General features: G+C 45.9%; 1 protein-coding gene across 1 annotated transcript in view; it reads right to left on the bottom strand.

Annotated features, from left to right (window-relative positions):
• The window catches only part of LOC137677098 (probable global transcription activator SNF2L2), a 132,063-nt gene that overhangs the window by 26,825 nt on the left and 81,480 nt on the right, over nt 1-23,758 (bottom strand). Inside the window, exons 15-20 of the mRNA XM_068424281.1 lie at nt 20,665-20,828; nt 19,531-19,597; nt 18,909-19,019; nt 17,096-17,164; nt 16,500-16,613; nt 1,714-1,821 (exon numbers count right to left, since the gene is read on the bottom strand). Coding sequence (XP_068280382.1) covers nt 1,714-1,821; nt 16,500-16,613; nt 17,096-17,164; nt 18,909-19,019; nt 19,531-19,597; nt 20,665-20,828 — 633 coding nt within the window. The remainder of the gene's footprint in view (nt 1-1,713; nt 1,822-16,499; nt 16,614-17,095; nt 17,165-18,908; nt 19,020-19,530; nt 19,598-20,664; nt 20,829-23,758) is intronic.

Genomic DNA, 23,758 nt, shown 5'->3' with positions numbered 1-23,758 from the left:
TATCAGTTATTCAAGTAACTCAAACCTCTAGCACAGGTCTTTGTAGTGCTTCTAAACTTCCAATCATTCTGATGACCTCCTTTGGATGTAAATGTGTCAAATGACATTTTCTAAGGCTTAAAAAATGGTAGCTGAAAAATTACATTAAAAATACAACAAAAGAAAGTAAACTGATGTTTGCAAAGTACTCAGAACCTATATAGAGATGACTGTCATAGAAGATCCTATGAGGAAAGGACTAACTTTGTTTTTAGAGCAGGGTTTGAATGCTCAACAGTAAATAACACATCAGACCACACCAAATAGAGTTTAAAACAAAATAAGATATTGAACAAAAATATCATCCATTGTGACAATGAAATTGGCAGGAGGCAGGTGGAAAAATAGTATGCGATCATATTGTAATATGAAAACACATATAACGGGGCCAATATATGGGACTGGCACGCACACAAGCTGTTACACACCAGCTGCTCAGAACCACAGAATGGTTGAGGTTGGAAGGGACCTCAGAAGGTCATCCGGTCCAACCCCTCTGCTCAAGCAGGGCCACCTAGAACAGGTTGTCAAGGACTATGTACAAACAGCTTTTGAATATCTCCAAGGAGGGAGACCCCACAGTCTCTCTGGGAAACCAGTTCCAGTGTCCAGTAAAAAAGTGTTTCCTGATGTTCACACAGAATCTCCTGTGTTTCAGCTTGTGCCCATTGCCTCTTGCCCTGTCACTGGGCACCACGGAAAAGAGCCTGGCTCCATCATCTTTGCACCCTCCCTTCAAGTATTTATATACATTGATACGATCCCCCCTGAGCTTTCTCTTCTCCAGGCTGAACAGTCCCAGCTCCCTCAGCCTTTCCTCATAGGAGAGATGCTCCAGTCCCTTCATCATCTTTGTGACCCTTCACTGGACTCCCTTCAGTATGTCCATGTCTCTCTTGTACCGGGGAGCCCAGAAGTGGACACAGTACTCCAGGTGTGGCCTCACCAGTGCTGAGGAGAGGGGAAGGATCACCTCCCTTGACCTGCTGACAACACTCCTATTAATGCAGCCCAGGATACCATTGGCCCTCTTTGCCGCAAGGGCACATTGCTGGCTCATGTTTGTTGCTCTGTGTTAAGTGCCTACATGAGCTTACTCTGAGGAATCTCATGGTAAATCCAACCTACCTCACATCTATTGCAATGTAAAATATGTATTTATAGACAAGCTGATGCATGGCTACTTGTCTTCTCTACAATAACTTGACCACGTGCCAAAGTCCTAAGATAGAAAAGTCAACATTTATTTTGGCATATTCTAATGTATGACTACATGACTTTGAACCTTATTTTTCTTTTAACACCTTTTTTCATGAACAGATGTTATTCATATGTATGAACAGAGGCACTCATACCCTAGCTGGCCAAAACAAGATTTGTGCTCAATAATGGCTCTGAGAGAAAAGATGAACACCCGGTAGCAGTCAGTGCTGCCACAATCCCAATTAGTCAGGTTTTTAATTGGATTAAACTCAGCATATTTTTACCTTATGATGAATGGAGATCACAAACTACTGTCTTTTTAAAACACAAACATGTCTAATTGAGATTTCTTTCTTCAAAGATATCATCTGTGGTAAGAATGTACTTCTTAATTTTTTTTTAAAAGAAGTCATGTAGTTGATCATGATCATGATCTATTGTACCGTAAGTGTTTTAATTTCCCCTTTGTACCTTCTTGTCTTTCTCAGAACCATCTGTGAGAAGTATTCCCTTGGCTTGCATGTGGCGGTACAGAATCTTCTGAAGAGCTGACATGTCACATTTGATTACATATTCAACCTAGTGTAAAAAAACAATTAACAAATAAAGTGTCAAGTTTTACCAAGATATAATCATTTCAGTATGATTTTAATTCCAAGTCCTTGCCCTCCTAAAAAAATGAAACAAAAACTATATTTCTTTGATCCTCATCATAACAGCACCATTAAACAAGTTGCAATCCATTTGCAAGCATAGTAATGACTATTTGAAAAGATTAACTGTGGGATTTATGATTACTAAGACACATAGATTCTAAGGGCATGACTGTAGATTCAGTGCTGTTTTACCAAACACATAAAAAAGGAATTATTATTTCCTATTTCTCTCTTCTTATAATTTTAATCAACTGTCAAAAGACTGATGGCTAATAACCTGTGAAATTCATTATACCTGCAAAGCATCATCACAACTGGCACAACCTGGCACAAAATAAATAACATCACTTACAGTCCTAAGTAGCATTCTACTTACCAATGTGGCAAAGGAAACATGCTATTTTGTTTCTCAATATCTACTAAAAAAAGGGGGAACTAATGAAGTACAGTATGAACACCAAAATCATTTTGACTTCTTGTTAAATATGATTAAAATAAGTTAGTTTCAGAATGTTTTGACTGCACACCACCCTTAAGTCCAGTAACACAGGTTATGGCCCAGAAGTTGGCAGGGCTGATCAAGAGGTCTTTAAACTAGGTTCGATGGGGGAGGGGGATAAGACCAGGGCAGCCACAAATGAACCTAGGGGTGACAGGCCTGCGTCGGGGGCAAGGCTGCTAGCCCAGCTGAAGTGTGTTTACACCAATGCACGCAGTATGGGCAACAAACAGGAAGAGCTAGAAGCCACTGTACAGCAGGAAGGTTATGATGTGGTTGCCATCACAGAAACGTGGTGGGATGACTCTCATGACTGGAGTGCAGCTATGGATGGCTATAGGCTCTTTAAGAGGGACAGGTGAAGCAGGAGAGGCGGTGGGGTAGCGCTGTATGTTAGGGAGTGCTTGGACTGTGTTGAAATTGAGGAAGATGGTGAGGATGACAAGGTTGAATGTTTATGGGTGAAGATCAGGGGGAGGTCGGCAGGGCGGACATTACGGTGGGAGTCTGTTATAGACCACCCAACCAGGATGAGCAGGCGGACGAGGCGTTTTACAAGCGGCTGTCAGAAGCCGCCCGGTCGCCGGCCCTTGTACTCGTGGGTGACTTCAACTTGCCGCATGTCTGCTGGAAATACAACATGGCAGAGAGGAAGCAATCTAGGAGATTCCTCGAATGTGTGGAGGACAACTTCCTCATGCAAGTGGTAAATGAGCCCACTAGAAGAGGGGCCCTGCTTGACCTGTTGTTTGTGAACAGAGAAGGACTAGTGGGAGATGTGAGGGGCGGTGGCCGTCTTGGGAATAGCGACCACAAAATGTTAGAGTTTTCGATAGCGGGGGAAGTAAGGAGGGGCAAGAGCAGAACTTCTGCCTTAGATTTCCGGCGGGCTGACTTTAGCCTGTTTAAGAGGTTGGTGGACAGAGTCCCTTGGGAGTCGGTCCTGAAGGGCAAAGGAGTCCAGGAAGGCTGGACATGATTCAAAAGGGAATTGCTAAATATTCAGGAGCAGGCTGTCCCGGTGTGTAGAAAGACAAGCCGTCGGGGAAAAAGACCGGCCTGGTTAAACAGAGAACTTAGGCTGCTAGAACTTAAGGAAAAAAAGAGAGCCTACTTGCTCTGGAAGAAGGGTCGGGCAACTTGGGAGGTCTATAGGGACGTTGCCAGGTCGTGTAGGGAGAAGATTAGAAGGGCCAAAGCTCAATTAGAGCTCGATTTGGCTGCTACGGTCAAAGATAACAAAAAAAGCTTTTACAAATACATCAACAGCAAAAGGAGGGTCAAGGAGAGCCTCCACCACTTGCTGAATGAGGAGGGTAGTGTAGTGTCAGGGGATGAGGAAAAGGCAGAGGTGCTCAATGCCTTCTTTGCCTCGGTCTTTAATGTCAAGACCGGTTGTCCTCAGGAGACTCGGCCCCCAGAGCCTGAAGTTAGGGACGGGGGGCTGTGTGAACCCCCCGTAATCCAGGAGGAGACGGTTAGTGACCTGCTGTGCCAGTTGGACACCCACAAGGCTATGGGTCCGGATGGGATTCACCCCAGAGTAATGAAGGAACTGGCAAACGAACTTGCCAAACCACTCTCTATTATCTACCGGCAGTCCTGGTTAACTGGAGAAGTTCCAGCTGACTGGAAATTGGCAAATGTAACGCCCATCTACAAGAAGGGTCGGAAGGACGATCCAGGGAACTATAGGCCTGTCAGCCTGACCTCGGTGCCAGGCAAGGTGATGGAACAGATCATCCTGAGTGCCATTACACGGCACATGCAGGACAATCGGGGCATCGGGGCCAGCCAACATGGATTCATGAAAGGCAGGTCCTGCTCGACCAACCTGGTCTCCTTCTATGACCAAGTGACCCGCTTAGTAGATGAGGGCAGGGCTGTGGATGTAGTCTATCTAGACTTCAGTAAGGCATTCGACACTGTCTCCCACAGCATCCTCCTAGACAAACTGGCTGCCCGGGGCTTGCATGGGTGGACTCTTAAATGGGTTAAAAACTGGCTGGATGGCCGAGCCCAGAGAGTGGTGGTAAATGGGGCAAAGTCTAACTGGCGGCCGGTCACTAGCGGTGTTCCCCAGGGCTCAGTTCTGGGGCCGGTGCTGTTCAATATCTTTATAGATGATCTAGACGTAGGGATTGAGTGCACCCTCAGCAAGTTTGCAGATGACACCAAGCTGGCTGGCAGTGTCGATCTGCTGGAGGGTAGGAAGGCCCTACAGAGGGATTTGGACAGGTTAGATAGATGGGCCGAGACCAACGGCATGAGGTTCAACAAGAACAAGTGCCGGGTCTTACACTTCAGCCACAAAAACCCCATGCAGCGCTACAGGCTGGGGGAAGAGTGGTTAGAAAGCGGCCCGGTGGAAAGAGCCCTGTGGGTGCTGATCGACAGGCGGCTAAACATGAGCCAGCAGTGTGCCCAGGTGGCCAAGAAGGCCAATGGCATCCTGGCCTCTATTAGGAATAGTGTAGCCAGCCGGTCTAGGGAAGTGATCGTCCCTCTGTACTCGGCACTGGTGAGGCCACACCTTGAGTACTGTGTCCAGTTGTGGGCCCCGCACTTCAAGAAAGATGTTGAGGTGTTGGAGCGAGTCCAGAGGAGGGCGACCAAGCTGGTGAAGGGTCTGGAGTGTCTGTCCTATGAGGAACGGCTGAGGGAGCTGGGGTTGTTTAGCCTGGAGAAGAGGAGGCTCAGAGGTGACCTTATTGCAGTCTACAACTACCTGAAGGGAGGTTGTAGTGAAGTGGGAGTTGGCCTTTTCTCCCAGGCAGCTAGTGATAGGACAAGAGGACACAGCCTCAAGCTTTGCCAGGGGAGGTTCAGGTTGGACATTAGGAAGAACTTCTTTTCAGGAAGGGTTATTAGACATTGGAATTGGCTGCCCAGGGAGGTGGTGGAGTCACCATCTCTGGAGGGGTTTAAGAAAAGACTGGACATGGCACTTAGTGCCATGGTCTAGTTGACATGGTGGTGTCAGGGCAATGGTTGGACTCGATGATCCCTGAGGTCTCTTCCAACCTGGTTGATTCTGTGATTCTGTGATTCTGTGAACACGAGAAAAGTTTTCATGTACCAATTTAACACACATTTTTTCGAATGGCAGGCTTATATCCTTCACTGTCTTTAATAACCAGATTAAAATGAAAATAGTCAGATAATGAAGTCAGAATAATGCTGACAAATAATGCAAGAAGTTATTAAAAGAAAAAAAGAGCAAGATACTTAATGTTTCATAAATAAACTTGTGGAAGCTAAGAGTTATATATAACACTTCATAGGCCTTTGGAGGCCTCACTAGTTAAATACATGTCAGCATGACCTAACAGCCTCACCGACTCAGCACAATTTAATTAACAAAGGAGCGAATTATTTGTAAAAAAGAGGTACTGTCTAGAGCTTCCTTATCTGACTGTTTGGAGCCTCCCTACATGAATCAATCCACGTTATCACTCCTTGTTGCAATTTACTATAGTCGTGTTTCTGCAAATGCATGTAGCATGGGGAACAAACAAGAGGAGCTAGAGAGGTGCACATACCTGCAAGGCTACGACCTTATTGGTGTCACAGAGACATGGTGGGACGGCTCCTATGACTGGAGTGTTGGAGTGGAGGGATAAAGGTTCTTTAGGAAGGGCAGGCAGGGGAGACAAGGAGGGGGTGTTGCGCTCTATGTCAATGACCAGTTCGAGTACCTGGAACTCCGCCTGGGGATGGAGGAGGAGCTGATGGGAGGAAAGCTTATGGGTCAGGATTAAAGGGCGGGCAGGGACAAGTGACATTATAGTGGGCATCTGCTACAGGCCACACAACCAGGAAAACCAAGCGGATGAGGCCCTCTATAGACAGATAGGCGTAGCCTCATGTTCACAGGCCCGGGTCCTCATGGGGGACTTCAACCACCCCGATATCTGTTGGAGGGACAACACAGCAGGGCATACGCAAACCAGGAGGTTCCGGGAATGCGATGATGATAATTTCCTTCTCCAAGTGATAGAGGAGCCAATGAGGAGAGGTGTCCATGCTGGACCTTGTTCTCACCAACAAGGAGGGCCTGGTGGGGGACGTGAAGCTCAAGGGCAACCTTGGCTGCAGTGACCATGAAATGGTGGAGTTCAAGATCCATAGGGCAGCGAGGAGGGCGCACAGCAAGCTCACCACCCTGGCCTTCAGGAGAGCAGACTTTGGCCTCCTCAGGGACCTGCTTGGCAGAGTCCCTTGGAATAAAGCCCTGGAAGGAAGAGGGGCCCAAGAAAGCTGGTTAATGTTCAAGAATCGCCTCCACCAAGATCAGGAGCCCAACAAAGAGGAAGGCGGGCAAAAACTCCAGGAGGCCTGCATGGAGGAACAAGGAGCTCCTGGACAAACTCAGGCACAAGAAGGAAGCCTACAGAGGGTGAAAGCAAGGGCAGGTAGCCTGGGAGGAATACAGGGAAAATGTCTGAGAAGCCAGGGATCAGGTTAGGAAAGCTAAAGCCCTGATAGAATTAAATCTGGCCAGGGATGTCAAGGACAACAAGAAATGCTTCTACAGGTATGTCAGTGATAAAAGGAAGACTAGGGAAGATGTGGGCCCTCTCTGGAAGGAAACGGGAGACCTGGTTACCCGGAATATGGAGAAGGCTGAGGTACTCAATGACTTTTTTGCCTCATTCTTCACCGGCAAGTGCTCTAGTCACACTGCCCTAGTCACAGAAGGCAGAGGCAGGGACTGGAAGGATGACGAACCGTCTACTGTAGGAGAAGATGAGGTTCGAGACCATCTGAGGAACTTGAAGGTGCACAAGTCCGTGGGACCTGATGAGGTGCATCCACAGGTCCTGAGGGAATTGGCAGATGAATTTGCTAAGCCGCTATCCATCATTTTTGAGAAGTCGTGGCAGTCTGGTGAAGTTCTGACTGACTGGAAAAGGGGAAACATAACCCCCATCTTCAAGAAGGGAAAAAAAGAAGACCTGGGGAACTGCAGGGCAGTCAGTCTCACCTCTGTGCCTGGCAACATCATGGAGCAGATCCTCTTGGAAACGATGCTAAGGCACATGGAAAACAAGGAGGTGATTGGTGACAGCCAACATGGCCTCACTAAGGGCAAATCGTGCCTGACAAATTTGGTGGCCTTCTATGATGGGTTACAGCGTTGGTGGATAAGGGAAGAGTGACTGATGTCATCTACCTGGACTTCTGCAAAGCATTTGATACTGTCCTGCACGACATCCTTGTCTCTAAATTGGAGAGACATGGACTTGACGGATGGACCACTCGGTGGATAAGGAATTGGCTGGATGGTCGCACTCAAAGAGTTGCGGTCAACGGCTCGATGTCCAAGTGGACACTAGCGACGAGTGGCGTTCCTCAGGGGTTGGTATTGGAACCGGTCCTGTTTAACATCTTTGTTGGCAACATGGACAGTGGGATTGAGTGCGCCCTCAGCAAGTTTGCAAATGACACCAAGCTGTGCGGCGTGGTCGACACGCTGAAGGGAAGGGATGCCATCCAGAGGGACCTTGACAGGCTTGAGAGATGGGCCCGTGTAAACCGCATGAAGTTCAACAAGGCCAAGTGCAAGGTCCTGCATGTGGGTCAGGGCAATCCCAAGCACAAATACAGGCTGGGTGGAGAATGGATTGAGAGCAGCCCTGAGGAGAAGGACTTGGGGGTGATGGTTGACGAGAAGCTCAACATGAGCTGTCAATGTGCTCTTGCAGCCCAGAAAGCCAACCGTGTCCTGGGCTGTATCAAAAGCAGCGTGGCCAGCAGGGCGAGGGAGGGGATTCTGCCCCTCTGCTCTGCTCTCGTGAGACCCCATCTGGAATACTGTGTCCAGCTCTGGGGCCCCCAACATAAGAAGGACATGGAGCTGTTGGAACGGGTCCAGAGGAGGCCACGAAGATGCTCAGAGGGCTGGAGCACCTCTCCTATGAGGACAGGCTGATAGAGTTGGGGCTGTTCAGCCTGGAGAAGAGAAGGCTCCAGGGAGACCTTATAGCAGCCTTCCAGTACCTGAAGGGGGCCTACAGGAAAGCTGGAGAGGGACTTTTTACAAGGGGAGGTAGTGATAGGACACGGGGGAATGGTTTTAAACTGAAAGAGGGTGGATTTAGATTAGATATTACGAAGAAATTCTTTACTGTGAGGGCGGTGAGATGCTGGAACAGGTTGCCCAGAGCATTTGTGGATGCCCCCTCCCTGGCAGTGTTCAAGGCCAGGTTGGATGGGGCTTGGAGCAACCTGGTCTAGTGGAAAGGTGTCCCTGCCTGTGGCAGGGGGGTTGGAACTAGATGCTCTTTAAGGTCCCTTCCAACCCAAACCGTTCTATGATTTTACGATTCTGTGATTTTATGATTCTATGATTCTCCGACATGGTTTGGTGAAGAACAATTTGTATAACTCAGAGGTATATAAACTCTGTAACTGCCCCATTTGGGCAGAGTTCATATCAGCAGAGTCTGTCACTCTGCTGCTTTGTATTCTCTCCTATAGCTATAGTAATAAGCTGCTTCTGTTCTGACCTGATGAAAATTGTAATTCCATTTATTCTGCAACAAACTAAATAAAGAGCATCTTTGCTAACAATTTCATTAACTTAGTGAGGAAAGCTTTCAACTATATACATCAGGGAAGGATTGTCATTACCTGAAGAAAAGCAAAGGCATGGGGGGCAGTGAAGTGTCTGAGAGACAGCATGACTTGGGAGGTTTTTGTGCTTCCCCGATGAAAGCAGCATGACTGGGGGCCCATCTCAAGTGACTGTACACAAACGCATGCAGCATGGGAAACAAAAATTATAAGTCCATGCACATTGTCAAAACTCTGATCTCATTGGAATTACAGAGATGTGGGAGATAGCTCACATGATTGGAGTGCTGCCATGGATGGGTACAGGCTCTTCAGGAAAGACAGACTGGGAAGGTGAGGACAGGGGATTGTGCCCTATGCACAGGAGGGGCTCGAATGCACAGAGCTTTGCCTTGGAGTAGGTGACGTGCCACTTGAGAGCTTATGAGTAAGGATCAGAGGACAAACCAGTGCAGGTGCTATTGTGGTAGGCATCTGCTACAGGCTTTCTGATCAACAAAAGGAAGCACATGAAGCCTTCTTTGCACAGCTCATAGGGGACATGCTCTGCTGGACTTGATAGTCATACACAAAGAAGAACTGCTCCAAGATGTGAAGGCTGAGGGATGCACTGGCTGCAGCAGCCATGAGATTGTGGAGTTTAGAATCCTGAGAGAAGTGAGCAAGACAAATAGAATCACAGCCCTGCACTTCAGGAGAGCAGTTTTCAGCTTGTTCAGGTATTTCCTTGGCAGGATCTCATGGGAGACTGCTCTGGAGGGCAATGGGGCCAAGGAGAGGTGGATAATCTTCAAGGGCAGCCTCCTCAGAGCAGAAGTTGTTTCTTATGACGTGGAAGAAGTCGAGCAAGCATGACAGAAGGCCAGCGTGGATGAACAGGGAACACATGACTGAGCTCAAATGCAAAAAGGAAGCACACAGAAGCACAGGTGGAGACAGACATGGGCTACCGGAAAGGAATATAGAGACATTGCCCAGGAGTGCAGGGATGAAGTTAGGAAAGCCTAAGCTCAGCTCAAGTTGGAACTAGAGAAGGATATGAAGGGCAACAAGAAGGGCTTCTATAGGCACACTGGCAGTAAAAGGAAGGCTAAGGAAAACAGAGGCCCACTGCTCAATGGGGCAAGGGACCTAGTGCCAAAGGACACAGGAATGACTGATGTACTCAGTGCCATTTTTTTGCTTCACTTTGCACTGGTAAGGCTTGTCCTCAGGCCTCACAGGTCCCTGAGCCTAGTGGCACAGTCTGGGGGAGTGAAGCATTACTCATAGTAGAGGAAAATACAGTTAGAGAATACTTAACCAGTTTGATATATACAAGTTCATAGGACCAGATGGGATTCATCTAAGGCAGCAAAATGTCATTTTGAGGTTACTCTCTATCATCTTTGAAAGGTCATGTTGATCAGGGGAGGTTCTGAATCCCTAGTAAAAGCAAATGTCACACCCATTTTCAAGAAGGGGAATCCAGGGAACTACAGGCCAGTCAACCTCACCGCTGTCTCTGGGAAGTTTATGGAACAAATCCTTCTCAAAGACATTTCTAAGTACACGAAGTACAAGAAGGTGGCTGGCAACAGCCAGCATAGTTTTATCAAGGGGGAATCATGCCTGCTGATTGCCCTATATGATGAAATGACTGGCTGTGTAGACAAGGGGAGAGCAGTGGATCTTGTTTACCTTGATTTTAGTAAGGCCTTTACATGGTCTTCCATAGTATTCTTATAATCAAACTAGCGAGATATGGACTGGATAAGAGGACAATAAAGTGGGTGGAAATTTGGCTGGATTACCAGGCTCAAAGGGTACAAATCCAGTACTACTACTCAGTAGTAGTTCAACTTGTAACCAGTTATCAGTGGTGTCCCTTAAGGGTCAATACTTGGCCAATATTGTTTAATGTCTTTATGAATGACCTGGATGATGGGACAGAGTGCACTCTCAGCAAGTTTGTGGATGACACCAAATTGGAGGTGGGGGGGGAGTGCTCAATATGCTGTAGGTCAGAGGAACCTGGACAGGCTGGAGAAATGGGCTGACAGGATCCTCATGAAGTTTAACAAGGATAAATGCCAAGTCTTGCATTTGGGAAGGAATAACTCTAGAACTGGGGGGAATGGTCAATATGTTGGAGGCAGGGCTGCTATTCAAAGGAACCTCAACAGGCTAGAAAAATGGGCTGACAGGAACCTCATGAAGTTCAACAAAGGGAAATGCCAAGCCTGCACTGGGGATGGAATAATGCCAGTATACTCTGGGGGCCAACTGGCTAGGAAGCAGCTTTTCAGAAAAGGACCTTGGAGTCCTGGTGGACAAAAAGTTGAACGTGAGCCAGCAATGTGCCCTTGCAGCAAAGAAGACCAACAGCATCCTGGGCTTTATTAGCAAAAGTGCAGCCACCAGGTCAAGGAAAGAATCACAGAATCACAGAATCACAGAATGTTAGGGATTGGAAAGGACCTCGAAAGATCATCTAGTCCAATCCCCCTGCCGGAGCAGGATTGCCTAGATCATATCACACAGGAACGCGTCCAGGCGGGTTTTGAATGTCTCCAGAGAAGGAGACTCCACAACCTCTCTGGGCAGCCTGTTCCAGTGTTCGGTCACCCTCACTGTAAAGAAGTTTTTCCTCATATTTATGTGGAACCTCCTGTGTTCCAGCTTGCACCCATTGCCCCTTGTCCTGTCAAGGGATGTCACTGAGAAGAGCCTGGCTCCATCCTCATGACACTTGCCCTTTACATATTTATAAACATTAATGAGGTCCCCCCTCAGTCTCCTCTTCTCCAAGCTAAAGAGACCCAGCTCCCTCAGCCTCTCCTCATAAGGGAGATGTTCCACTCCCTTAATCATCTTCGTGGCTCTGCGCTGGACTCTCTCTAGCAGTTCCCTGTCCTTCTTGAACTGAGGGGCCCAGAACTGGACACAATATTCCAGATGCGGCCTCACCAGGGCAGAGTAGAGGGGGAGGAGAACCTCTCTTGACCTGCTAACCACATCCCTTCTAATACACCCCAGGATGCCATTGGCCTTCTTGGCCACAAGGGCACACTGCTGGCTCATGGTCATCCTGCTGTCCACTAGGGCCCCCAGGTCCCTTTCCCCTACGCTGGTCTCCAACAGGTCTGTCCCCAACTTGTACTCATACATGGGGTTGTTCTTGCCCAGATGCAGGACTCTACACTTGCCCTTGTTATATTTCATTAAATTTCTCCCCGCCCAACTCTCCAGCCTGTCCAGGTCTCTCTGAATGGCTGCGCAGCCTTCCGTTGTGTCAGCCACTCCTCCCAGTTTGGTGTCATCAGCGAACTTGCTGACAGTGCACTCTATTCCCTCATCCAAGTCATTAATGAATATATTGAATAGCCTCCAACTGGACTCTGTCCCATTGACCACCACTCTCTGGCTTCTTTCCTTCAGCCAGTTGCAATCCTTCCCCTCTACTGATCACTGGTAAGGCCACATCTGGAGTGCTGTGCCCAGCTTTTGTCTCCCCACTACACAACAGACATGGACATACTGGAGCAAGCCCAGAAGAGGGCCACCAAAATGAACAGAGGGCTGGAGCACATGACATATGAGGAGAGTTTGAGGGAGCTGGACTTGTTCAGCCTGGAGAAGAGAAGGCTTGGGAGACCTTATTGCTTTCTTTAACTACCTAATGGGCCAGACTCTTGGAAACATTCACAGAATCACAGAATCACAGAATCAACCAGGTTGGAAGAGACCTCAGGGATCATCGAGTCCAACCGTTGCCCTTGCACCACCCTGTCAACTAGACCATGGCACTAAGTGCCATGTCCAGGCTTTTCTTAAACACATCCACCACCTCCCTGGGCAGCCCATTCCAATGTCTAATAACCCTTCCTGAAAAGAAATTCTTCCTGATGTCCAACCTGAACCTCCCCTGGCGAAGCTTGAGGCTGTGTCCTCTTGTCCTATCGCTAGTTGCCTGGGAGAAGAGGCCAACTCCCACTTCACTACAACCTCCCTTCAGGCAGTTGTAGACTGCAATAAGGTCACCTCGGAGCCTCCTCTTCTCCAGGCTAAACAACCCCAGCTCCCTCAGCCGTTCCTCGTAGGTCAGACCCTCCAGACCCTTCACCAGCTTGGTCGCCCTCCTCTGGACTCGCTCCAACACCTCAACATCTTTCTTGAAGTGCGGGGCCCACAACTGGACACAGGATTCAAGATGCGGCCTCACCAGTGCCCAGTACAGAGGGACGATCACTTCCCTAGACCGGCTGGCTACACTATTCCTAAGAGAGGCCAGGATGCCATTGGCCTTCTTGGCCACCTGGGCACACTGCTGGCTCATGGTTAGCCGCCTGTCCATCAGCACCCACAGGTCTCTTTCCACCGGGCCGTTTTCTAACCACTCTTCCCCCACCCTGTAGCGCTGCATGGGGTTGTTGTGGCCCAAGTGTAAGACCCGGCACTTGTTCTTGTTGAACCTCATGCCGTTGGTCTCGGCCCATCTATCTAACCTGTCCAAATCCCTCTGTAGGGCCTTCCTACCCTCCAGCAGATCGACACTGCCACCCAGCTTGGTGTCATCTGCAAATTTGCTGAGGGTGCACTCAATCCCTACGTCTAGATCATCTATAAAGATATTGAACAGCACCGGCCCCAGAACTGAGCCCTGGGGAACACCGCTAGTGACCGGCCGCCAGCTGGACTTTGCTCCATTCACCACCACTCTCTGGGCTCGGCCATCCAGCCAGTTTTTAACCCATTTAAGAGTCCACCCATCCAAGCCCTGGGCAGCCAGTTTGTCTAGGAGGATGCTGTGGGAGACAGTGTTGAATGCCTTACTGAAGTCTAGATAGACTACATCCACAGCCCTGCCCTCATCTACTAAGCGGGTCACTTTGTCATAGAAGGAGACCAGGTTGGTCGAGCAGGACCTGCCTTTCATGAATCCATGTTGGCTGGCCCCGATGCCCCGATTGTCCTGCATGTGCCGTGTAATGGCACTCAGGATGATCTGTTCCATCACCTTGCCTGGCACCGAGGTCAGGCTGACAGGCCTATAGTTCCCTGGATCGTCCTTCCGGCCCTTCTTGTAGATGGGCATTACATTTGCTAATTTCCAGTCAGCTGGAACTTCTCCAGTTAACCAGGACTGCTGGTAGATAATCGAGAGTGGTTTGGCAAGTTCACTTGCCAGTTCCTTCATTACTCTGGGGTGAATCCCATCCAGGCCCATAGCCTTGTGGGTGTCCAACTGGCACAGCAGGTCAAGTGGCACAAGGACAAGTGGCAATGGTCACAAGTTTGAAAGTGAGAAATTCTGATTAGATATAAAGAAAACGTTCCCCCATAAGGGTGGTCAAACACTATAACAGGAACCCAGAGAGGTTATGGGATATCCATCCTTGGAGATATTCAAAACTCAGCTATACAAGGTCCGGAGTGACCTGCTCTGAGCAGGAGGTTGTATTAGAGACCTCCAGAGGACCTTTCCAACCTATATGATTTTATGACTAAAAAATCAATAGGTTATTTTCATCTCAGAAGGACAGGAGGATGAGCTCACAGGTAAGAAACATGAACATCCACTTAGCATCTTTATCAGGGGCCTGTCAGAGCAGCTAGAACTGTCACCAACAGACTTTTGTCAAAAAGTCTGATGCTTCAAGTCAGACATGCTTTGTTTTGAAAACAGGGGGACAGAAATGAAAGAAGTGCTCCACTAAGTAACAGTGCATATGCAACTTATAAATCCTTTTTCTCCCATGACTCTTAATTGTTCTATCAAATACAGTGGCTCTAATTGGCAGAAATTTGAAATGCAATAAAAATTTCAGTAATGAGATTTTCCTGGTAGAATGTCAGTCAACATTTTCAGATCTATGTTTCAAGCTTAAATAAATACTACATAGAAGGCTATTGTGAATATGACATTTGGGGGAACAGAAGGTCAAAATAGCAACAATCTTCATAACATTCTAAATTTTTAGGTCTTTAATTAGAAAACTGTCAAGGTTTAAAGCTGGGCTGGCTATTAAACCAGTGGCAGATGCTCTCTGTTAACCTTTTCCTCCCCCCAGAAGGGGAAGGAAAAGAGAAAAGGAAGAGAGACTTATGGGTTGGAAAGTTAAAACAGTTTTAATAAACTATAACAATGAAAAAGGGTATAATAATAACAATGGAAATAATTAAATATATACAAATATATACAAAACCAAGATCGAGCTCCCCCATGACGGTCATGTCACCACCGGCACTGCAGGGCAGGCTCCAGGAAGTCCCGGACTGGACACAGTGATGGATGGGAACTGGATTCAGGAACGTACAGATTGGGATCGAGGGCAGGAGAAAAAAGGACGGAGTCCTCTTCGGATGCCGGCCATAGAAGAAGGGAGCAAGACCCTCATGATCCCCCCGCTTTATACTGAGAATGACGTATATGGGATGGAATACCTTTGTTGGTCAATTTTGGGTCACCTGCCCTGTCCACTCCTCCCTGGAGATGCAACCCTTCTACAGCTCTGCACTCGTAAGCAGTGAGGAATTTAGCAGTGACCTTGGTTTCTCTAGGAATAAGTACAAGCAAGAGCCTTTCTGCATAACATCCCTATAGTGATAACTACAAACTTCGAGCGTTATCAGTCCTAGAAGCAGACACTGTGCAAAACATGCAGTTAGCTTCAGAAAGTGCAGTTACTTAGAAGAGACTTAACTGAAAGGAAAAATCTCTGAAAGGAAAATTGGTCTGGTTTAGGCCAAACCAGGACAGCGTCTTTTTTTAAATGCAGATAAAGAACCCTTCATTCATTCAATGTAAACACAACCTCACATGTAACAATAACTTGATTTTTGTTATGGTTTTAACCCAGCAGGTTTAAGTATCAAACGTCCCCCCAACCTGCCTTCAGTTTTCATTTTTGGTTATGTTTTTGTGGGTTTGGGAGGAAGGGCGAAAGGGGAAGGAGGCTCAAAATCACAAAGGAGGGCAAGGGTGTGGGTAGAGTGAGATGCCTGGAAATTAAAATAGTGGTCATTCAAATCAGTGTTGAATTTTGCATTCTGAGATGCACAAACTGGTTATGACACATATACAAGCCAAACAAAATACTTCACACAACTCAAGAGTCTTGAAAAGTTAACTAAAATTCTGCTAACTTTATGAATGTCACACAGTCCTTTAGGAGTTTCAGTAAAACAATTCAGTGAGCAAAGTTTCTTCTCAGTGCATGAGAGAGTGGCACAATCTGACCCTCAGGGTATGACTGGCTTTCATTAATTCCTTGAAACCAAATACTATGGAAACAAGCTGCATGTCTTATATAAACCTTGGGTGGCTACATACAGAATTAAAGCTGTAGGATTGAGGACTTAGACTGAGAATGCAGAAATCAGTATTCCTCAGTGGCCGGTATTTCTTCTTTGCAGAGTTAAAAACACAAACCACAACAACAACGGCCACTTAATAAGTTCTCTTATCTAGGACGCATCTCAAAAAACAATATTATATAGTGCTCAAAAAAAAAAGTATAAAACCCCTTTCTATTGCAAACCTTTTCTGGCAGTTGAGACTCAACCTCTTTTTTCAGTCTCCTTAGCAAAAAGGGCCGGAGCACTTTGTGGAGACGACGGATGATCAGTATAGTCTCTTCCTCATTTAAGTCCACCTACAAAAGTTTATAAAGGTCACAACAAGGCAACTCAGTGTGTTATGTAATGTCTTTGTGATTAGGTAAAAGATTATTTCTCATTATAAATGTTTGCAGTAATTACTTGTTATGTTACAACTAAATTGACTCAGAGTCCAGAGACACTTTAATGAAGACTTTTAAAGCTGTAATAAAGGTGGCTTTTAAGTATGCTAATTCTCTGAGCACAAAGGAGAGTTCAAAGACTATTCCTATAACATGGCCTCCATTTTGTTTCCATTCTAATGGTTTGTTTCTAATGAACTTTAAGCAAACTGTTGCAGTACCCTTTCTCCAGTCATGGCAAATGGAGCATTGAACCACTGTTCAAAGGTGCTGCAGCTCTTGAAAATGGTAGGGAGGAGGAAGTTAAGAAGAGCCCAGAGTTCAGGCAATTTGTTCTGAAGTGGAGTCCCGGTCAACAGTATCCTCCTAGGGGCCACATAATGAGTGTTCAAGACCTGAGTCAGCTTGCAGTGATGGTTCTTCATTCGATGGCCTTCATCTACTATCATGTATTTCCATCGAATCTGCAAGAAGAAGAAAAGCTGGTAAAGAAAAAACAGGTCAGATATCATCAGAATTAGAACCTACCTCCCAGTAGGTTTAAAACAGGAACGTTTCAAAATTGAAATATTGGTCATTCTCGTTGAATGACTGGAAACCGAAACCTGACATTATCCAAGCATTAGTGGCCTCCCAAGCAATAAAAGGAGAAACAAATACTAGGTAGGTTACATCTGTAAATAAGCTTGCATCAGCAAACAGCTGAATCCCCTCACTTCTTGGGAGGAGTTCAGGAGACTGGCACCATAAGGTCAGAATTTGTCTTACTGGGGAAGAAAAAGAACACGAGAAATCCAAATGAAACTGTCAGAAAGAAGAAACTAGACCGGATGCAAAGGCATTTTCAGACAAAATAACTGTATTCTCTCAAAAGATAGTAACCCTGAATTTTGCTTTGATTCAGTTAATCCCTTTTTTCTAACCCCAAAACGAAGCAACATAATTAAGGACATCTCAGTCACTGCATCTTCTGAAATAAAACTTTAATGCAGTCAGAGCAGATGCTGAAAGAAAACTGCCATGGTTTTTATTACCTCAGCACATCAGTGATTCAGGCAGTTCTTTAGTTCGGTCCTTTCAGACACTTCATGTCAGCTGTTTAGGGTTTTCTTTGTTATTGTTTTTGCTTTTCAAAAAGCAAATACTGCCTCACAACCTACTTTGTTACAGATGTGAAGCTTTCAGTGCCTCTTGCTGCTTTATGTGTTTGCTGAGGCCCTCAGCAATCAGAAAGTGGGCTAGATAACCAGCAGACAAGCATGTGTCACATAAACAAAAATAACCACCACCCCCAACAGATGTTGGGCATATATCCAAATCCTAGGCCATGTGACCAGAGGCTTCATGTAAGTCAGGTCACATGCCAAGAATAGAATAGAATAGACTATTTCAGTTGGAAGGGACCTACAACAATCATCTAGTCCAACTCCCTGACCACTGCAGGGCTGAATAAGTTAAAGCACGTTATCAAGGGCATTGTCCAAATGCCTCTTAAACACTGACAGGCTTGGGGCATCAACCATCTCTCTAGAAAGCCGGTTCCAGCATTTGACCACCCTCTCAGTAAAGAAATGCTTCCTAATATCTAGTCTGAACCTCCCCTGACACAGATTTGAACCATCCCCACGCGTCCTGTCACTGGATACCAGGGAGAAGAGATCAGCACCTCCCTCTCCACTTCCCCTCCTCAGGAAGCTGTAGAGAGCAATGAGGTCACTCATCAGCCTCCTTCTCTCCAAACTAGACAAGCCCAGAATCCTCAGCCCCTCCTCATAGGACACTCCTTCCAGCCCCTTCACCAGCTTTGTTGCCCACCTCTGGACACATTCAAGGACCTTAACATCCTTCTTAAATTGTGGGGCCCAGAACTGCACACAGTACTCAAGGTGAGGCCGCACCAATGCTAAATACAGTGGGATAATTACCTATTTTGACTGGCTGATTATACTGTATTTAACGCACTTGTCAGACAAAATTCCAGAGCAATAATATTATTCTCTGAATTATATCCAGGAAGATCCTGATGTTTTCAGGAGGGAGAGATCCAATTGTCAACAGGGGAATGAAAAGGTAGATGAAATGGTTAATTTTTAGCAAGACAAAACAGCAATCCAGGACTATAAATCAAAAACAGGTGTTTTGTGCTAGGCATCAAATAAGATCCTGTCTTTAAGGGTTAGCTGTTAAGAGATGACAGACATTCCTTACCTTAGCAAGAATATGTTTGTCCTTTATTATGTACTCATAAGTAGTTAAAAGAACATTAAATTTTCCACTTCGAAGCTGAGGAACAAGTGAGCGACGCATGGCGGGTGTCCCCTAAAAGAGAGACAAAGGATGAAGAAAACAGGTATACCTGTATTTCTGTGCAGTAGTCATGAATTATCAGAGAAAGAGCCAATATATGATCTTGTAATCCTGCAAAATCATACCAAATCATACTGATGGACTGTAAAGCTCTGTTTATATGGGAATGGAAACATGCAGCTGGCAATCTAGTCTCCTTACTAATTGCTTGACTTTATAGGAAGTGAAGTAGCCGAACAACAAAATATTTAGTTGTATACAAAATGTGAAGTATTTATCATTTGTATTGCTCTCAGCAAATCCTTGCAATATGGTATTTAACAATTTTATTCTGCATTTTGCTAACCGAAAGCAATTACAGTTAATTACAGTAATCTTGGGATGATTAACTCTCACTGCTTAGTACATAATGTACATGACAAAACTTTACAAACAAACACAGTTTACAAATGAATGTAGGGGCTGAGGAAAAAACATGCTTTATTCTTTCAGCTTTATCTTCACATAAAAAAATAAATCAAACCTTGTAAGATATTTTCACCACAGAAGGAGCCCATTTGTCAAATTCGTATGTCCAGTTGGATAAAGTTCTAAATACAAGATTAATAGGTAAAAATAATATATTTCATTATTTGTTAAAAAAAAAGTTAAATGTCATAATTATGCCATCTGTTTCCCACTGAATGCTGGATTCTCAACATACTTCTTACACCCCCTATAATAAACAGTATATTTAAAAAGAAGCACATAGCATACTGTATGAGGATATATGTATCTTTATTTGAAAGGGGAGGAAATAGAAATAAAGTGGGGAAAATGTCTGTTCCCCTTATATTCAGGGGTCCCTTTCAGACCAATTCAGCAAAGTACTTGAAGTATACCTTTGTATTTTGACACATATTAAGGGGAAGATATACCTACACAGAAAGAATTAGGTGTCATTGTAAGCTGATCGCCTCTCATAAATTGAGCCTGCAACTTTTCAGATATAGCCATATGAAGTCTACAGTAAAATACATCTGTATTCATCTGTAATGATATACTATTGCCACTAGGCAATTCAGTTTTGCACTGTGTGGTTTCAGCTTTATGATCACAATAAATAGCCTTTAAAATGGGTAAAAGTGTGCTTGCCAGTATGATATGGGAACAGAAGATAACCTTTTTGTTTGTGAAGTCATTGCACATGCCAAGGCAGCACCAACCTGGTCTAATGTGCATCTTATGAGGGGGGAAGAGAAGGAAGAAAGAGTTTTAATATAACTGAAGTCACTCAAGTTTCAGCTTCTTCTAGAAACTTTAAATGGTTCCTAGAATGGGGAAAACTACAGGCACGTAATATAAAAAAAAAAAGTATCATTCCTCTCTCATGGCTAATGTGAGGAGTAACTAACAGTGAAGTAGGACATACTATATAGCATGCCAGCAGAGTGAACAGCAAAATTAATGACACAAAGTGCTTTTATCAGCCATCTGGTCACCTTTCCAATGCTAAACAATCAGTTAGGAAGAAATAATCACAGGCTAAATTCAGAGTACACACTCAGTGCAATTCCAAGATGTGCCTCATGTTCTCATTGTGTGAAAAGAAGTACATGTTGCTAAGGAACCAGACTACAATACACAGAATAACAGAAGAATGAGTTACTGTACTTACGAAAGGGGAACAATGATGAGATAGGGGCCATTGAGTCTTTTGTGTTCCATCAGATAAGTGATGAGTGCAATAGTCTGTATGGTTTTTCCTAGTCCCATTTCATCAGCTAAAATTCCATTCAAATTGTTATTATAGAGTGAAACCATCCATTCCAGGCCCTGGAGCTGAAATGAATAATCATTTCAATTATTTGAAATTCACAGAGGTAGGTAGTACTAATATTACAGAAGCAAGGTTCGTTCTTCTCTTACTACTTAGATGCTGGTTTTCCTTCCACAGTACTATGTGCACGCAGTTCCCAATATGTCTTGGAAAAGGTGATATGACTTACATCTGTATGAAAGTCGTCACTGCTATTTAGGGCCAGTATGGCCCATGCTACAGTCATATTTTATACATGCTGTTTTTTTGTACTGTAGGCAGACTAACACCGTGGCCCATACTTCAGGTTTCTTAACGCTTACCACTAAAAGATTTTATTAATTAATTTAAACACCGTCAAATTTAAAACCTTTGGAGTAAAATTTAATGTCAGATCTCTGCGTCAACCAAAACTTTCTCAAAACCAAACCTATCAAGTCTCGTGCACTAGCCATAAGACTCACATTTGGTTCCACTTCACATCCCCTGACTGTATCACTGGCATTTTGAAGCTCTTGTAGTACACACCCATTTAGTGTTTGCTGTCCACAACTCCATGTGTCAGAAGAGGTCCACTGACCAACTATGCCTGACATGTAGAATCCCAGAGCTGGGAAGAAGCCACAACAGTGTAGTAAGCAGTATCTACCTAGTTGGGCTAGCTAGAAGGCACACTCACTCTATCACATCCTAGCATGGTGACTACTTTCTTGTCACACAGCCTTCTATGCATGTACATATCACATTATCCCATACAAGTGTAATCTAGACACATTCCCACTTCCATGATCCAGATGTTTGATGAGTCTCATGCATGGGGAGAGAAGGTCTGAGAAAGTTCAGCTAAAAGGTATGGGGGAAACATTGTACATCAAAAGTAACCTGTTGTATCCATGAAAATTTATACAAAACAATACAGTCAATCTATCAGCTTCACATATACGCTGATTGATTTATATTTAGGTACTGAATTCTCTGAAGACTGTCTTTATTGAACTCAGGGCAACAACAGTCAAGCAGAACTTTTTCTGCAATTGTCTCCCACTTACAAGTGGCTGCAGAACTGATAATAAACTCTTTCCTGTGTCATCAATCACCCCTTCACTGACATACAGAATCACAGAATCAACCAGGTTGGAAGAGACCTCTGGGATCATCGAGTCCAACTGTTGCCCTGACACCACCCTGTCAACTAGACCATGGCACTAAGTGCCATGTCCAGGCTTTTCTTAAACACATCCACCACCTCCCTGGGCAGCCCATTCCAATGTCTAATAACCCTTTCTGAAAAGAAATTCTTCCTAATGTCCAACCTGAACCTCCCCTGGAGAAGCTTGAGGCTGTGTCCTCTTGTCCTATCGCTAGTTGCCCGGGAGAAGAGGCCGACTCCCACTTCACTACAACCTCCCTTCAGGCAGTTGTAGACTGCAATAAGGTCACCTCGGAGCCTCCTCTTCTCCAGGCTAAACACCCCCAGCTCCCTCAGCCGTTCCTTGGAGGTCAGACCCTCCAGACCCTTCACCAGCTTGGTCGCCCTCCTCTGGACTCGCTCCAACACCTCAACATCTTTCTTGAAGTGCGGGGCCCAGAACTGGGCACAGTACTCAAGATGCGGCCTCACCAGTGCAGAGTACAGAGGGACGATCACTTCCCTAGACCGGCTGGCTACACTATTCCTAAGAGAGGCCAGGATGCCATTGGCCTTCTTGGCCACCTGGGCACACTGCTGGCTCATGGTTAGCCGCCTGTCGATCAGCACCCACAGGTCTCTTTCCACCGGGCCGCTTTCTAACCACTCTTCCCCCAGCCTGTAGAGCTGCATGGGGTTGTTGTGGCCCAAGTGTAAGACCCGGCACTTGTTCTTGTTGAACCTCATGCCGTTGGTCTCGGCCCATCTATCTAACCTGTCCAGATCCCTCTGTAGGGCCTTCCTACCCTCCAGCAGATCGACACTGCCACCCAGCTTGGTGTCATCTGCAAATTTGCTGAGGGTGCACTCAATCCCTACGTCTAGATCATCTATAAAGATATTGAACAGCACCGGCCCCAGAACTGAGCCCTGGGGAACACCGCTAGTGACCGGCCGCCAGCTGGACTTTGCCCCATTCACCACCACTCTCTGGGCTTGGCCATCCAGCCAGTTTTTAACCCATCGAAGAGTCCACCCATCCAAGCCCCGGGCAGCCAGTTTGTCCAGGAGGATGCTGTGGGAGACAGTGTTGAATGCCTTACTGAAGTCTAGATAGACTACATCCACAGCCCTGCCCTCATCTACTAAGCGGGTCACTTGGTCATAGAAGGAGACCAGGTTGGTCGAGCAGGACCTGCCTTTCCTGAATCCATGTTGGCTGGCCCCGATGCCCCGATTGTCCTGCATGTGCCGTGTAATGGCACTCAGGATGATCTGTTCCATCACCTTGCCTGGCACCGAGGTCAGGCTGACAGGCCTATAGTTCCCTGGATCATCCTTCCGACCCTTCTTGTAGATGGGCGTTACATTTGCTAATTTCCCGTCAGCTGGAACTTCTCCAGTTAACCAGGACTGCTGGTAGATAATAGAGAGTGGTTTGGCAAGTTCATTTGCCAGTTCCTTCATTACTCTGGGGTGAATCCCATCCGGACCCATAGCCTTGTGGGTGTCCAACTGGCACAGCAGGTCACTAACCGTCTCCTCCTGGATTATGGGGGGTTCACACAGCCCCCCGTCCCTAACTTCAGGCTCTGGGGGCCGAGTCTCCTGAGGACAACTGGTCTTGACATTAAAGACCGAGGCAAAGAAGGCATTGAGCACCTCTGCCTTTTCCTCATCCCCTGACATGTACTGATGTGCAGAAAAAAAAGGCAGCCTAACTAAAATCAAGAATGAAGAACATGTGAAAAAGAAAAAGAAGGAAAGTGGGGTAGGAAAAAATGGATAAGATCTAGAGGAAATTGAAGGGCATAAGTGTCAAAG

Source organism: Nyctibius grandis (assembly GCF_013368605.1).
Source record: "Nyctibius grandis isolate bNycGra1 chromosome W unlocalized genomic scaffold, bNycGra1.pri SUPER_W_unloc_1, whole genome shotgun sequence".
NCBI lineage: Eukaryota > Metazoa > Chordata > Aves > Nyctibiiformes > Nyctibiidae > Nyctibius > Nyctibius grandis.
This window is presented reverse-complemented; position numbering and strand designations above follow the sequence as displayed.